The sequence below is a fragment of the Neopelma chrysocephalum genome, unplaced genomic scaffold, assembly GCF_003984885.1.
Source record: "Neopelma chrysocephalum unplaced genomic scaffold, ASM398488v2 Primary Assembly neopelma1_65b, whole genome shotgun sequence".
Classification (NCBI taxonomy): Eukaryota; Metazoa; Chordata; class Aves; order Passeriformes; family Pipridae; genus Neopelma; species Neopelma chrysocephalum.
The window spans coordinates 3219746-3233928 of NW_020897723.1; the positions used below are offsets into that span (position 1 = coordinate 3219746).

Below are 14183 nucleotides of genomic sequence, written 5' to 3' on the forward strand. Positions count from 1 at the left end.
CCCTGAGGCTTGCCAGCCCCTCCAGCTCCAGCAGAGCCAGAGCAGGGGCCCAGGACAGACCTCAACCCTCCACACCGGCCCCAGCTCCCCCTTCCGTGCGTGGGGGCCACGACACAGAGCCATGGCCCCTCCAGCACCAGCAGCATCTATGAAAATACTTTATTGTGGAGCTGGGTGTGCAGGGCTCTGTACAGCACGAGCAAACAGACACGAGGCGCTGGCCCCCGAAGACCAGCCAGGGGGGCAGAGAGAGCTGGGGGGGCTGCAGCCCCTACGTGGCCTTGGGCCGGCCGTTGAGGCGGATGATGGCCCGGTAGTCCCGTACCAGGTCCCGCAGCTGGTCCAGGTAGGGGTTGACGTTCTCCTCCATCCACTCCTCCACCGTGTCTGGGAAGTAGACCCTCTCCAGCTGGGCACGCAGGTCACGGACGAAGCTCTCCCAGTCCTCATGCAGCCTGGTGGGGGGAGAGCAGGGGTCCAGCTCCCTTCTGTGAGCCTGGGACCCCTTCCAGCCCTGCAGAGGCACCCGAGGGGGCTCCCAGCCCCCAGCACCACATACTTCAGCACCTTGCTGCCAAAGCTCTCCATGTTGCGGGGGTTCCCAAAGCGGTGCTTCCGATGGTAGGGGCTGAACCAGCCCTTGATGGCACTGGGGAGGTACGAGGGAGTGGGGGGCACAGGGGCCACCAGGGATGGGGAGCTGCATGTCAGGCAGGCTCCCTCCCATGGAAAAACTCTCGTGCTCCAGTTGCCCAAGCCACCAACCCTGCTGCCTCCCGCCGCCTGTTACCTCTCCTCCTCCAGAGCCTTCAGGATGCTCTCCTTCAGGTGGCCATTAACCTGCTCCACCATGTGGTAGATCTCCACACCAGGGAACGCTCCCCTGCCCTCGCTGGGAAAGGGGAGGCCAAGGTGAGAGCCCAGCATGTGGAATGCACTGGGCTGGGTGAATCCCAGCACTCTGCGTGGCTGGAGGGAATTTGGGTGACCAACTCCCTAGTCCCCTCCAGTGCATCCCTTCTGATGCAATTGGGGTGGTCACGCACCAGGTGCTCTGCTCCAGCTGCACGCTCTCCAAGCCCAGCACATCCAGGACCTTCCTCTTCGCCTCTTCTGTGAAGCCCCCTGGGAAGGGTGAGGAGAGGGACAAAAAGGCTTGGGCCACTCCACAATCAGGCTCACCCCTGGCTTCACCACACCCCCAAAACCGGAGAGACTGAAGCTCTTCCTCCCCTGCCTCCCACCTCCCCCCCGTCCCCTTCCCGGCAGGACAGGCTCTGGCAGGCAGTGGGAGGTGGGGGTGAGCCCGGCTGTGCCGGCAGGGCCGCTGGCTCACCGTTCACCAGGGTCTGCAGGCAGATGGCCAGCGAGGGGATGCCGACGGGCAGCAGCTCGCAGAGCACTGAGTAGTGGTCGTACCTGCAGGGTGGGGACAGCCACGCCATCGCCTCCTGCGCCGCTGCCAGCGTGGCTGTGTGGGCACCGGGGCGGCAGGGAGGGGGTGCTGGTGCCCCTCACCTCTGCCAGCCGGTGAGCACGATGCCCTGGAAGCGCAGCGGGGCCAGCCGTGGCAGGGCCTGCATCACCTTCAGCCAGCTCAGGTGGTTTTTCAGGTGGTAGCTCAGGGGGGTCCAGGTCTGCGCCGGCCCCGTGGTGCCCTTGAAGGCGCTGGCGAACCAAACTGCCTCGAAGCCACTCTCTGCATACTTGGTGAGGAACGGCTCTGCAGTGGGACAGGCACGAGCCGTCAGTGCCACTGCGCCCAGGAGGCTGCGGGGAGCTGGGGGCAGATCCCCCCACCGTCCCCAGGAGCCTGGCACGTCATCTTACCAATCTGCTCAGCCTCGAAGTCGGGCGCGTAGAACCACACCACGGGTGAGACGTGCTTCGCTATCCCAGACTCTGCAGGGAGGGCAAGACGGGGACACTGGCACTGTTGCCAGCAGCAGGAGCATGCCTGGGGACTCCTCAGCCCGAGACCCACATTCCCGCAGGGCTAGGCATGGGCTCCTGCCAGCACCAGGCATGACACGTGCCAGGGCAGCCACGTGAACGGGCACTGCCGAGACACAGGACAGACCTCGGCTGACACCCGAGGCACCACTGTCATCCCCGTCCCCTCACCCCGCAGGGCTCCCACGCTGATCTTCCTCAGCATGTCGTCCCACATGAGCACCCGCAGCCCCCAGTACTGCGCAGAGAGGAAGCCCAACACCTCCTTGATGTGCTTCAGGAACATGGTCCCCACGTCGCCCTTGTTGCGGCTCATCCAGCTCTTGGAGTCCATCCCCTCCCCGAGGTGGAAAACCTGGACTTGGGGGAAGGGGGACGCTCAGCACCCCTGGGAGCACCCCCGGGGCGAGGGCTGGGGTCCCTGCACAGCCCATGCCCACCTCATCCGCGCCGATGTGGATCCAGGTGGAGCGTCTGTGCTTCTCGATCACCTGCGCCAAGACGCTCCTGAGCAGGGCCAGGGTGTTGGGCACGTGGGGGTTGAAGCTGTTGGGGAAGCGCTCGACCTCCCGCAGGTGCTGGTACTTCTCGTGCTTGAGGATGAACTGCGGGAAGGAGCCGTCACGGGGGGTTTCCAGGGGAACCCCCTGTGATTTGGGATGGGGAGCAGGGCCGGGACCCCCTACCTCCACATGGCCAAAGGTCTGCACCAGGGGAACCACCTCCAGCTTGTGCTGCTCCGCCAGCTGCTGGATCCGCTCGATGTCCTCCTCGCTGGGAGGGCAGGGACAGGCTCACCGGGGGATGCCAGGGCGGAGGGCAGAGCTTGGGGCACTTCCCCTCCTCCTCTGGCACCCTGCCCATATGGCCCCCGCCACCCCACACATGCGTGGACTTTACTAAGGGGCACAAATATTGTCCCAGCAGGGCAGGAAGCCGGTCTGCCGGCGGCACAGCCTGGCACTCCGACCACGGTTATCGCAGGCACGGGGCCAGGTGGGTCACACCCAGCCCTGGCACAGCAGGGCCCAGGCAGCTCGGCACACAGCCCTGCTCACCTGTAAGCGTACGGGGACCTGAGGACTTCCAGCTCCCCCTTGAAGGGGAACATGTCCTCGTACTCGATGAGGATGCCGTTGGCTCCCAGCTGGGACAGGAAGGGGAACACCTGCAGGGCGGGCAGGGTGGGCTCAGCAGTGGGGACAGCACGGCAGGTTGAGCCCCCCCAGCACATCCCTCCTTGGCACCTTCTCCCTGCCGCTGGGCACCCTCACCTGCTCCAGGTAGGAGACCCTGGGTGCGGCTCCCTTGAGGTCCAAGTGGACCAGCCTCATCTCGGTGGCACTGACATCCCTGGGGACCTGCTGCCCAGGCTCTTGCCTCAGGGCCGTTATCTTCGCCTCAGGGAGCTCCAGAACCTGGCTCTGGGGGATGACATCCTGGACGATGTCACCTGTGTCCCCCCAGAACCGGCTGTCCTTGCTGACGTGCTTGTGCAGCTCCAGGGTAAAGCTGCAGGGAGTGGAGCAGGGACGGGGGTGACACAGGGCACCAGCTGCCCCCCAGCACCAGGCACCTGCCTGGGCATGACCCAGGGGCTCCCCACAGACCCCCAAACCCCCTGGGGTCCTGCTGTCACCTCACCTGTCACGGAAGAGGAACTTGATGCCGGCCAAGGCGATGAGGAGCAGCACGACAAGGCGCAGCAGGTTCAGGCGGTGGCTCCGCTGGAAGGCCATCTCTGGGGACACACACAGGGTCCAGCAGTGGCCCGAGGGACCCCAAGCACAGGTGACCCTGCACAGCCCCACATACTGTGCCCTGCTCCCCTGACCGGGGCAGCACGAGACCCAGAGAAAGGTGACATGGGGGGAACCCCTCTGGCACCCTGGTCCCCATCAGGGACGTGCACAGCCGTGCTCTGTGTCCCTCCTACCTCGTGTGCCCCAGCGTGGGGCCAGCGGCTGGATCAGCCTCTCTCTCTGCCTGCAAGGGTGTGGCCAGTGCCGGAGCAAACAGGGCGGTGCTGCAGGGCAGGTCCTCCACGGGGATCCCCTCCGGCTGTGGGGTCACCCCCCGAGACAGGGGCCGTGTCACAGCTCGGCAGGGTGGGGTGGCATCAGGGGGTGGGCACGGCACAGCCCTGCTGATGGGGGAGAGGTGATTGGGGACCACCCGGGCACACGCCAGCGCTGGGCTGCTCCAAGGACAGCACCAGCACAGCCATGGGCACTGGTGGGGTGAGGGTGGCAGCCTGGACCCCCTTGGCACCCACAGGGGCCATGTGAAAAACCATGCTGTGCCCAGTTAAAGCAGTGCTCGATCCCTGGCAGGACACAGGACAGGCCGTGCAGGCTGCAGGGATGAGCTCATGTCACAGAGGTGTCACAGTTAAGATGAATAAATTTCGTTTGACATATTTTCTTCGTAAACTAATTTTGAGAACTCCTGAGACGAGGAGTTCAACTCAGATGAAAGTGAGCCCAAATCAAAGCAGCCTCCATGGAGCAGGAGGTGGCAGCTGCCCCATCCCTATCTCCCACAGCCACAGCTGGAGGGACAGCACAGAGTTCCTTATCCAGTGGCACACGACCAGCCCCAATTCCCAGACTGCCCACAGTGTCCCACACAGGGGCACTGTGGCTGCAGCAGGAGATGCTCAGCCAGGCCAGACCCTGGTGAGTGCAGCACTGGGGACACTGCTGTCACTGGGGCACCACTCCCAGGAGCCCCAGGAGCCACCAGCCTCTGCAGCCCCAACACAAACCCTGGAAAAACACCACAGCACCCCGTGTCCTCCGCTCCCACAGTCCCCTCGGGCTCCTCCTCACCCGCAGCCCTGTTCCCAGGTGACAAGGGTGATGCCAGCTCCTACCCCAGGAGCCCAGAGCTGCCCTCCTGTGGGCAGCACGTCTCCCTTGGCCCCGCAGCACAACAGGCAGGAGGCAGCACAGATTCTCCCGGGAGCCGCACACAAGCATCATTTCTGCCTTTTCCCCCCCTCTTTTATTTTCCAGTCCTGCTGTATTTGTTGAGGCAGGGATGGGGCAGTGCATCCAACCCCAGCCCCTCAGGGGCAGGAGCCTGCTTTTGGGGAGCAGGAGCCTGCTTTTGGGGAGCAGGCTGTTCCCTGCACTCCCTTCCCTGCACGGACAAGGCGCCTCATGGCACTGCACCTCCTGTGCTCCGGGGGATAAGTGTGGTACCCACTTCCTGCCCTGCCCAGGATGCTCCTGGCAGCTCCAGCACAGCCCAGCAGGGATGTGCCAGGCTGGGGACAGCTGCCAGCCTGGGGGTCACCCCAAGTGCACAGGAAGGCACAGAGGGGACACGGGAGGGGGGTCAGTGGCCCTGTGGTGCACGGCATGGGGAGCCCAGCACCCAGGAAGGCCATAAATACGCCAAGTGCTAATGGGGCTGTCATGGGAACACAGCGCCTGACCGGAACAGGGATAAATATTTAGACAGATGCTGTCAGCTCGCCAGGATTCGGCGTTTTTAATGTACGTTCTGTTATTTAAATAGGGCAGGTTCCCAGGGCCTGAGTTCCCAGGCAGCCAGGGGGGTGGGATGGGTGCTGGCCAGAGTTGGGGGGGCAGCACCAAGGGGTGATGGGGGCAGCCAGGACACCACATCCCTGTGCCATCGGGACATCCCTTGGCACGAGGGCTCAGCTGATGGATGCTGCCCCTCTAACCCGACATCTTGCCTCTAGCACCCGCTATATTTATTAACGTCACATCTTCCGCTGCCAACGCTTCGGGGACGGCGCTGGCACAGCCCCCGGGAGGCTCGGAAGAGCCCACGGCTCCTCACAACCGGCCAGTCTGACTCAACGCCCTCATGGTGATGGGGTGAGGAGGGGCCAGACCCTCATCCCCCCTCCCTGCCTCCACACAGCCCACGTGGGTTTTGCTTCCAGCTCCCCAAATCCAGCCCAGCTCCCCACTTACCTGCCTGAGCCCCAAGCCCCGAGGAAGATGGAAGCAAACCCAAACCTGCGCATGGAGAGCGCCGGGCCATGGGGAGGATGGAGCCGAGTGCCCCCGGGGTGGCAGGTGCCACTGCTGCCCACTGGGTACCTGCAGGTGCCACTGCAGCCCACGGACCAGCAGTGAGGGTTTTGGGTGCCACTCAGCTGCCCAGCGCTCTGGTGTTCCCTGTTCCCACTGTTTCCGTGCCAAACCCTCGCTCCCTCCGCACAAATGGCTGTGGGGGGAGTGACGCTGCTCCGTGTACACTTGTGTGCACACACACGTGTGCACACTCACACATATGCACACTCACATGTGCACATGCTCAGGTGCTTCCAGAGCATTCCATGGCCAGCCTGGCCAAGGCCATTCTGTATTCCCAGCCTGTGCCACCCCACAGGATGAGCTGCCCCTCCCCAAAGGCCACGGTGCTGCAGCCCCACATCCCGGGGCTCCTGCGAGGAGAGGCTGTGGACTCCCCTTGGGGCTACAGCCCCTTGGCAGCAGGAGGGGCTGTTCCCCCAGTCCCCGGGCACAGCTGGCCCCTGTCCCATCCCGCATCCCCCCAGGACAATGAGGCACCCCCTGGGCCTTTCCACACCCCACCCAGCCCTCTGTGCCGTGGGCTCCACCTGCACCCTGCAAACCTGGCGCACCCCACAATGCCCACACCAAGGGCATCCACTGGGCATTCCCGTGCCCTACGTTACCCTCCAAACTCTGCTTGGCATCCCTGCAATCCCCCCGAGCATCCCTGCAATCGCGCCCGAGCATCCCTGCATCCCCCCCGGCTATCCCTGCATCCTTCCCGAGCATCCCCGCATCCTCCCGTCACCGCTCCCCGCCGCGGCCACGGGCATCCCCGCATCCCCCCGGCCTCCCCGCGGCCCCGAGCATCCCGCGCTGTCCCGGCTCTTACCGGCAGGTGCGGGGCGGCCGCGGGCACCGCCGGGAGCGGGCGCGAGCGCGGGCACGGGCACGGGCACGGGCACGGGCACGGGCACGGCCGCCGCCGCTCTTAAAGGGCCCGGTGCCCGCCGGTGCGGCAGCAGAGGAGGGGGTGGCGGGGCCACCGCACCCAGCGGGGACCGTGCCCGCGACCCCGCACGGGGGGGACCACCGGCAGCGCGCGGAGCCGCCGCCCGCCCCGCCCGGGGCCGCACCGGCACAACGGGCGGCTCGGCGGTGCCCGCTGCGTGCCCGCTGTGTGCCCGCTGTGTGCCCGGTGCGTGCCCGGTGCGTGCCCCGTGCCCGGCTCCCGTTGCCCGTCCGGTGCCCGGTGCTTGGTGCCCGCTGTGTGTCCAGTGCCCGCCCCGCCCCGCGGTGCCCGGTGTGCTCTCCGTGTGTGCCTCCTGTGTGTCCCGGCTGTGCTCCGTGCCCACTGGGCACCCCGTGTGCAGTGTGTGCCCCATGCCCGGTGTGTCCCATGCCCAGCGTATGTCCCACGCCCAGCGTGTACCCGGTTCCCGGTGTGTGTCCCATCTCCCCTCTCCCACATCCCATATCCCATGTCCCATGTCCCATATCCCGTATCCCCAATCCCACGCCCCCTATCCCACATCCCGTTCCCTCTCCCCCCCCATCACTGCGCCCCCTGGCGCGGGCTCTGGAAGCTGCCCCCCCCTTCCCCGTGCTCCGTGGTCTCACCTTACCCCCCTCCCTCCTCCCCACCCATGGTACGTCCCACCGCTCCGCTCCCGCGCATGCGCACTCCCGCCAGTGGCGGCCTGAGCCTGTACCGCGCGCATGCGCAGAGCCGGGAGCCGGAAGGGACCGGGGAGCACCGGGAGCACCGGGAAGGGGGAGCGGGGCCGGGTAGGGAAGGGAGCGGGGGGAGCCCCGCCGCTGTGAGAGACACCCCGCCGCTGTGACAGACACCCCGCCGGTGTCAGCGGCGCGGCGGCACCGGGATCGCGAGTGCGGCGGGCCCGAGCGGGCCCCGCGGCGGCAGCATGAACGCGGCCCAGGGCACGGTGGGCAGCGACCCCGTCATCCTGGCCACGGCCGGCTACGACCACACCGTGCGGTTCTGGCAGGCGCACAGCGGCATCTGCACCCGCACGGTGCAGCACCAGGACTCCGTATCCTTCCCGGGGCTCGGGGCGCCGCGGGGCGGGCCCGGCCGATGCTCCGTACCGACCTTAACGGCGCCCGCAGCAGGTGAACGCCCTGGAGATCACGCCGGACCGGAGCATGATCGCGGCCGCAGGTGAGCACGCCCGTCCCGCCGGGCACGCCGCGCACACCGGGCACGCCGGGCACACCGGGCACACCGGGCACGCCGGGCACGGGGACGGCGCCCACGCCCTGCCCGGTGCTTGCAGGGTACCAGCACATCCGCATGTACGACCTCAACTCCAACAACCCCAACCCCGTCATCAACTACGACGGCGTGAGCAAGAACATCACGTCGGTGGGGTTCCACGAGGACGGGCGCTGGATGTACACGGGCGGCGAGGACTGCATGGCCCGCATCTGGGACCTCAGGTGGGCACGGGGGGCTCCCCTCCTCCGGCAGAGTCCTGGGGCTGCGGGGCTGATCCCAGGCTCCCAAACACGCCCCCCTCCTCACTGGCTCTTGCAGGTCCCGGAACCTCCAGTGCCAGCGCATTTTCCAGGTGAACGCTCCCATCAACTGTGTGTGCCTGCACCCCAACCAGGTGAGCAAACTGGCTCCTTCCTTGGGCTCCCAGCACACTGAATCCTGAGGAAGGGATCTTCAAGTTCACCTCGTTCCAACTCCCTGCCACGGACACCTTCTGCTATCCCAGGTTGCTCAAGCCCTGTCCTGCCTGGCCTTGGACACTTCCAAGGATGGGGCAGCCACAGCTCCTCTGGACAAGTTGTTATGTGGCTCCTCTGGGTAAATCTGAGGGGCTGCAGAGTTGTATCCTAGCAGCAGATTTTGGGAGGGTGGCTGGGGTGGGTGACCTTCCTGGTGGCACAGACCCGTGGGCTCTTGGTGGCATTGCAGGACGGGCAGCAGCCTCCTTCCCACCCCCCATCTGCCCCCTGCCTGGCCACACTGCTGGTGCCAGGAGCTTTGGGTGGCACTGCTGGCAAGAAAAAGCATCTCAGGGCCCACAGCCACGATTCCCATCAGGTTTGGTTGAGATTCACCAGTGGGTTCAGCAGCTGTTGCTGAGCAGAGGGAGGGCTGGGGCTTGGAATGAGGCTGAAGGGAATGTGGTGCATTAGCAGGGAAATCAATAGGGATCATTGCAGTGCCAGTGACTCTGCTGGGCTGCAGGGCTGTGGGTTTGCCTGCAGACAGGGCAGTGCAGACCTTTGTAAAATGCTGAGTAATGGAAGTGTTCCTTTGCATTTCATGTGGCAAAGGTTTAATTTTGCAGATCGGGAATTTCAGACCAGATTTGAGACCAGTTATTTGGACCAGACTTTACCCAAATGCTCCTGTAGTGTCAGTGCTGTGAAAATATGTTATGGTGAAAAAAAGTATTGCTGCACATAGGTCTCAGATGGGAAATAATCACTGACCAAAATGCTGCTGAGGTGCAGAGTGTTGGTTTGTGAGCAGAACATGGTTAATTAGTCCAAAGGTGGCAGCATTTCTTCAGATAGGTCCATGGCTCTGCAATTCCCTCTGCAGAGATGCTGCTCCAGTTATCCCAGATTCCTCATGGCCTGGGTAAATCGGGATGGCTTTAGGAATTGCACTTTACACCTGCTAAGAGGGGCTGAGGATTAAGGTGCCCAGAAAAGGCTTCTGTGCAGTCAGGTAAATATATCAGTGGTGTTTGTCTTCCTCAGAACAAGGCTGTGCTCCCAGGCCCAGGATTAGCTGTGCCTGATGACCTGATCTCCTCTAGGGATTCTGCTGGAGTTGTGGGCAGTGCAGGGCCGTCGATAAAGCCCTGCCTGAGTGGAGGGATGCCAGCATTGTCCTCTGCTCTGAGCGTGGGATCAGAGCCAGGACTCTGCCCTTCAGCTGGCTCTTGTCCTTCCCCTGAGAAGGCGTGAGAGAGAGAAAAAAACCACTCCAGGTTGTGTTTTTCAGGTATCTGTGCGCTCTTGAGTGCTTCAGTTGTTCGCTGGCCAACCTGCATCTAAATGCTTCCTCTCAGATGTGCTGAAAATCACTTGGCTCCCGTAGATTTTGTTTGGAGCTGTAGGTGTGCAGCACCTGCTGTGTGCTCTGGGGTTTAGAAAATTAACAAACGCTTCTGGGAAGGGAAACAGCCTTTTGCAGAGTGTAACAGGAGTCAGGACTTGGCTTGCTCTCCGTGCAGCCACTGTGTGGAACAGCCCTGTGCTGGGGAAAAAGGAGGCAGAACAGGACCCTGATGCTTCAGAGCAGAGCAGGGCTCCCCGTGGTGCTGCACGGGCACGATCAGGGTGTCAGCTCAGGGCTGCTGCTCACGGGGGGAGGGCTGTTCCCTTGCAGGCAGAGCTGATCGTGGGTGACCAGAGCGGTGCCATCCACATCTGGGACCTGAAGACCGACCACAATGAGCAGCTCATCCCGGAGCCCGAGGTGTCGGTGAATTCTGTGCACATCGACCCCGACGCCAGTTACATGGCGGCTGTGAACAGCTCGGTGAGCTCGGGGGCCGAGGGATGGGATGGGGGAATCCAGGCTGGCTTTGGGGGGCACAGATCCCACTGTCTCTCCCCAGGGAAACTGCTACGTGTGGAACCTGACGGGCGGCATCGGCGAGGAGGTGACGCAGCTGATCCCCAAGACCAAGATCCCGGCGCACAATCGCTACGCCCTGCAGTGCAAGTTCAGCCCCGACTCCACGTGAGTGTGGGCAGCCCTCTCCTCCCTCCCATGGGAAACACGGGCCTTCCCGGGCAGGCAGAGCCCAGCTGTGCCCCCAGCTGTGGCTGATGCTGGCTCCACGCTGCAGGGCCCCGGGGAGGAGGCAGGGGATGTGTCACCACGGGGTTGCTCTCAGTCGTGTCCCGCTCGTGCTCCCTGAGCTCAGCAAGGTTTGCAGCCACGAGCTGTTCCTGCAGCTGGGATCCCACTGCTGACCTCCAGGAGCAGAGTGTGAGCTCCTTCATGGAGTCTGGTCAGCTGAAGTCTCATAAATCAGAAGATACAGGTGTAAGGAGACGTGAGTGCAGTGAAGGCAGGTCTCCAGGCCATCACTGGCCAGGCCCATGGTGACCAGAGGCCTGTAGGTGCACAGTGTGACTGACAAGGTCACCCTCACACGGCTCCTCCTTGCAGGCTCTTGGCTACCTGTTCTGCAGATCAGACTTGCAAGATCTGGAGGACTTCAAACTTCTCTCTGATGACAGAGCTGAGCATTAAGAGCAACAACCCCGGGGAGACGTCTCGGGGCTGGATGTGGGACTGTGCCTTCTCCGGGGACTCCCAGTACATCGTCACAGGTGAGGCTGTGCCAGGGCCCTGCACCAGCACAGGGCCAACCATTTCCTGTGGCTGGGACATTGCCAGACCTGGGCATGGGTGTGGGTGGGGTGGGAGCACCCAGGCTCACCCCTCCAGCACGTTCTGCTGAACTCCCTGGAGCATTCTGCCTGTGCTGCAAGAGACACCTGTTTAAAGCAGAGAGGGGGTCTCCAGGCTGCAGTTGGTCTCCCCTGGGATCAGTGCTGCTCGCAGTGTGCAGCGTGGTTGTCCCTTCAAAACAAACCTGTGGTGATTTCCACAGTCACTGCTCTTTATTAAAATCCCAGTTAATACAGAAATGCACTGAGCTGCTCTGCCTTGCTGCTCATCACCAGCCCTAAGGATGGTGGTGAGTGAAGCAAGAGGAAACTATTTCTAATAATAATAATAATAAAAGGAGAAGTTTAAATTGTAATGCTACACATCTCACTCCTTTTTTCACTCTTTGTTTCAGCCTCCTCTGATAACCTGGCCAGACTTTGGTGTGTGGAGACAGGAGAGATCAAGAGGGAGTACAGTGGCCACCAGAAAGCCGTGGTCTGCCTTGCCTTCAACGACAGCGTGTTGGGATAATGGGCATGTGTGGGAAGGAGAGGAGCTCTGTGTTTCCCCTTGCCTTGCAGTGACAAGGACCCTCTCCAGAGCCAGGACATGCACTGTGCCCATCCCCTCCCTGATGGAGAGGGCTGGGGCTCTGGCAGAAGCAGCTGCAGCTGCCTGGGGTGAGACCAGGCTTCAGCTCTGAGCAGGACATTGCTGAAATGTGTGTGGCCTCTAAGGGAGGGAATGGGACAGGGAGGCACGATCCCACTGCAGGGAGACAGGTACAGTTGAGCTGGAGGAATCCCTGTGGCATCAGCTGCTGACAGCTTGGTATGTTCTTGTACCCCAAAGTGGGAGAAAAATAAAAATGAGACTTTCTAAGGGATGGAAGAGGCTGAGCAAAGAGGAAAGGCAGCTCTTGACTTGGTTTGCAATCCCTTTATTCAAAGTGTTTCACAAAGTGACTTGGAGAGCTGCTCTCCTAAAGCCAACAACCCCAACAAATGTAACCACCTTGTGCTGGGCAGGGCACGGAGCCCCAGAACACCAACTACTCCCTGGGATCCCTCTAGGCCTGGGGCTCCTAATTCCTATGGACGTGGCAGCCCTGGGGCAGAGCTGCAGGGAGTGTCTGTGCTGACAGTGCTGAGCAGAGGCCTCTTGTTTCTCTAAACCCTCCTGAGGTGCAGCATGAAATCAGCAGGAGGCTCTGGGGATGGTGTGGGTGTTACCTTCCTTGTGGAAATCAGAGGCTTTTCAGGAATCCAGTTCAAGTATGTAGGGCAGCAAGAGGGCGTCCACGGCTCAGCACTTACTCAGGGAGGTAATAGAAGCAGATAGAGACACAGATGTTGCTTGGAAAGCAGATGTCAATGCACAGGTAGATGAGCCGCTGCCTCCCAGGACCTGCCAACAAGCAAGGACAGGAGCGGGTGAGGGGAATGCTTGGATGCTGCAGCTGTGACTCCCTGGGGAGCCAGGCAAGTGGAAAGCCTCAGGGAATGACCTTCCTCATTAAAGCTGGAGCAAGACAGGGCAGACTGACAGCTGGGCAGGCTGCTTGTGGTGAGGATGAAGGTGACAGGGATGAAGGCAGCAGTGTCCCAGGGGACAGCTCTGTGTGCTGGCTGTGCTGTGCTGTGCAGTCGGGCTGTGCTGCCCGGGGTGGGGGCTCGGAGCCCATCCCAGCCAGGGCAGGGTGTGGGTACGAGCCAGCACAGGGGGATGGTGAACAATGGTTTGATTTTGCACTAGAGGTCACCTGTCCCTGTCCTGGGCCTTGGCAGCCTGTCCTGGGATGCGTCAGCTTTTGTGCAGCAGAGCCTGATCCTCTTAGAGGTGCGAGAAAAGCTCGTGCTTCCCCCCCCAAGGGGACTGTCCCGCTTACCCTGCCCTCTGCGGACCCAGAAGATGGACGTGTGCTCACACAGGCTCTGCACAGCCTCCCCCAGGCCCTGGGGCTCCACCTGCTCCCCCGGCAGGATGCCCAGGAACTCCCGGTAGTACTTGGTCTGGTTGTTGTGACGTAGCAGCTGCTCGGCCTGAAAGAAGCATCCCTGTTAAATCCTCCCAAGGCACTTTGTCCCTCCAGCTCCACAGACCTGCTCTGCCTCCCAGGGCACCCTGGCAGTGGTCTGTACCCTGGCAGTGGTCAGGTTTCTCCTGCCAGCTGCCCTGTCCCACAGGAGTGGGGATATGGATAAACCCGAGGGCTGCTGCTCTGAGCTTACCCAGAGCCCAGCCTGGCGGGCACAGCCCTGCTCCTGTGCCAGCCCCCCCGGCAGGAATTGCAGAGAACAGGGGGCTGACACTGCTCCCTGCAGCTGGGAGAGCCCAGGCCCTCCTCCAGCCACGCCTGGGCTGCTGGTGTGGGGAGTGACCACTGCAAATCCACGCAGGAGGGGGACTTCAGTGAGCCAGGACCCCGTGCAAGGCCCAGTCCATCCTCCATTCCCACAACTGCCCCCACCATGGCCACAGCAGCTGCTCACCCTCTGCTCAGACACGTTGAGAGCTGCCTGCAGGGTTTGCAGGTCCCAGGGGTCCATCCTCCTCAGGTAGCACGTGCTCTGCTCCACAGGCTTGTAGCACACGTAGCCCTGCCAGACAGACAGACCTCAGAGCAGGCAGGACACACACCCACAGCTGGCTGAGGAACCCCAGAAACGGACATTGCTCCTCTCCCCTGCATCGTCTTCCCCGACTAAAGGTGCAGAGAAAGGCACCAAGCTGGTGGGTGTTCCTCCCGGCCCACGCCTCCTGCTCCCACACCAGCAGCTGGGGCTGCTCTGCTCACCCCCCCAGCCCCAGGCACTGCTCTGCTCACCCCC

The 14183-nt window shown here is 62.8% G+C and overlaps 3 protein-coding genes across 7 annotated transcripts in view; 1 reads left to right on the forward strand and 2 right to left on the reverse strand.

Moving 5' to 3' along the window:
* Window positions 1-200: 200 nt before the first annotated feature.
* Window positions 201-7277, reverse strand: LOC113967969 (hexosaminidase D-like). 5 transcript variants are annotated; one of them, XM_027684068.1, is made up of 15 exons: window positions 6847-6904; window positions 3890-4099; window positions 3598-3750; window positions 3228-3465; window positions 3012-3121; window positions 2640-2727; window positions 2394-2558; window positions 2125-2308; window positions 1831-1902; window positions 1519-1723; window positions 1337-1419; window positions 1047-1125; window positions 791-892; window positions 560-649; window positions 201-455 (listed from the first exon to the last, which is right to left on the reverse strand). In XM_027684068.1, the coding sequence occupies exons 3-15, from the start codon at window positions 3690-3692 to the stop codon at window positions 272-274; spliced, it is 1695 nt and encodes a 564-aa protein (XP_027539869.1). In that variant the 5' UTR covers window positions 3693-3750; window positions 3890-4099; window positions 6847-6904; the 3' UTR covers window positions 201-271. The 5 variants fall into 5 exon arrangements, with proteins under 5 accessions (XP_027539869.1, XP_027539868.1, XP_027539871.1 ...); XM_027684067.1 differs by having other exon boundaries at window positions 3598-3780; XM_027684071.1 differs by having other exon boundaries at window positions 361-455; window positions 568-649; window positions 3598-3780; window positions 6847-7277.
* Window positions 7278-7864: 587 nt separating this feature from the next.
* MLST8 (MTOR associated protein, LST8 homolog) lies at window positions 7865-12263 on the forward strand. The gene is made up of 8 exons (XM_027684078.1): window positions 7865-8008; window positions 8085-8136; window positions 8252-8414; window positions 8512-8587; window positions 10333-10485; window positions 10565-10689; window positions 11125-11288; window positions 11765-12263. The coding sequence occupies exons 1-8, from the start codon at window positions 7880-7882 to the stop codon at window positions 11881-11883; spliced, it is 981 nt and encodes a 326-aa protein (XP_027539879.1). The 5' UTR covers window positions 7865-7879; the 3' UTR covers window positions 11884-12263.
* A 120-nt stretch (window positions 12264-12383) lies between these two features.
* The window catches only part of BRICD5 (BRICHOS domain containing 5), a gene marked incomplete at its 5' end in the record, with an annotated part of 2622 nt that continues 822 nt past the window's right edge, over window positions 12384-14183 (reverse strand). Inside the window, 3 exons of the mRNA XM_027684080.1 lie at window positions 12384-12759; window positions 13241-13394; window positions 13845-13952. Coding sequence (XP_027539881.1) covers window positions 12665-12759; window positions 13241-13394; window positions 13845-13952 — 357 coding nt within the window. The remainder of the gene's footprint in view (window positions 12760-13240; window positions 13395-13844; window positions 13953-14183) is intronic.

Bases quoted from the DNA above. Each gene is read 5' to 3' on its own strand.
- MLST8 (XM_027684078.1), top strand. From the start codon at position 7,880: ATGAACGCGGCCCAGGGCACGGTGGGCAGCGACCCCGTCATCCTGGCC. The intron at 8,137-8,251 runs GTGAGCACGCCC...CGGTGCTTGCAG, and splicing joins GAGCATGATCGCGGCCGCAG to GGTACCAGCACATCCGCATG. The intron at 10,486-10,564 runs GTGAGCTCGGGG...GTCTCTCCCCAG, and splicing joins TGGCGGCTGTGAACAGCTCG to GGAAACTGCTACGTGTGGAA.
- LOC113967969 (XM_027684068.1), bottom strand. From the start codon at position 3,692: ATGGCCTTCCAGCGGAGCCACCGCCTGAACCTGCTGCGCCTTGTCGTG. The intron at 1,420-1,518 runs GTGAGGGGCACC...CCCACCCTGCAG, and splicing joins GTGCTCACCGGCTGGCAGAG to GTACGACCACTACTCAGTGC. The intron at 650-790 runs GTAACAGGCGGC...GTACCTCCCCAG, and splicing joins AAGGCTCTGGAGGAGGAGAG to TGCCATCAAGGGCTGGTTCA.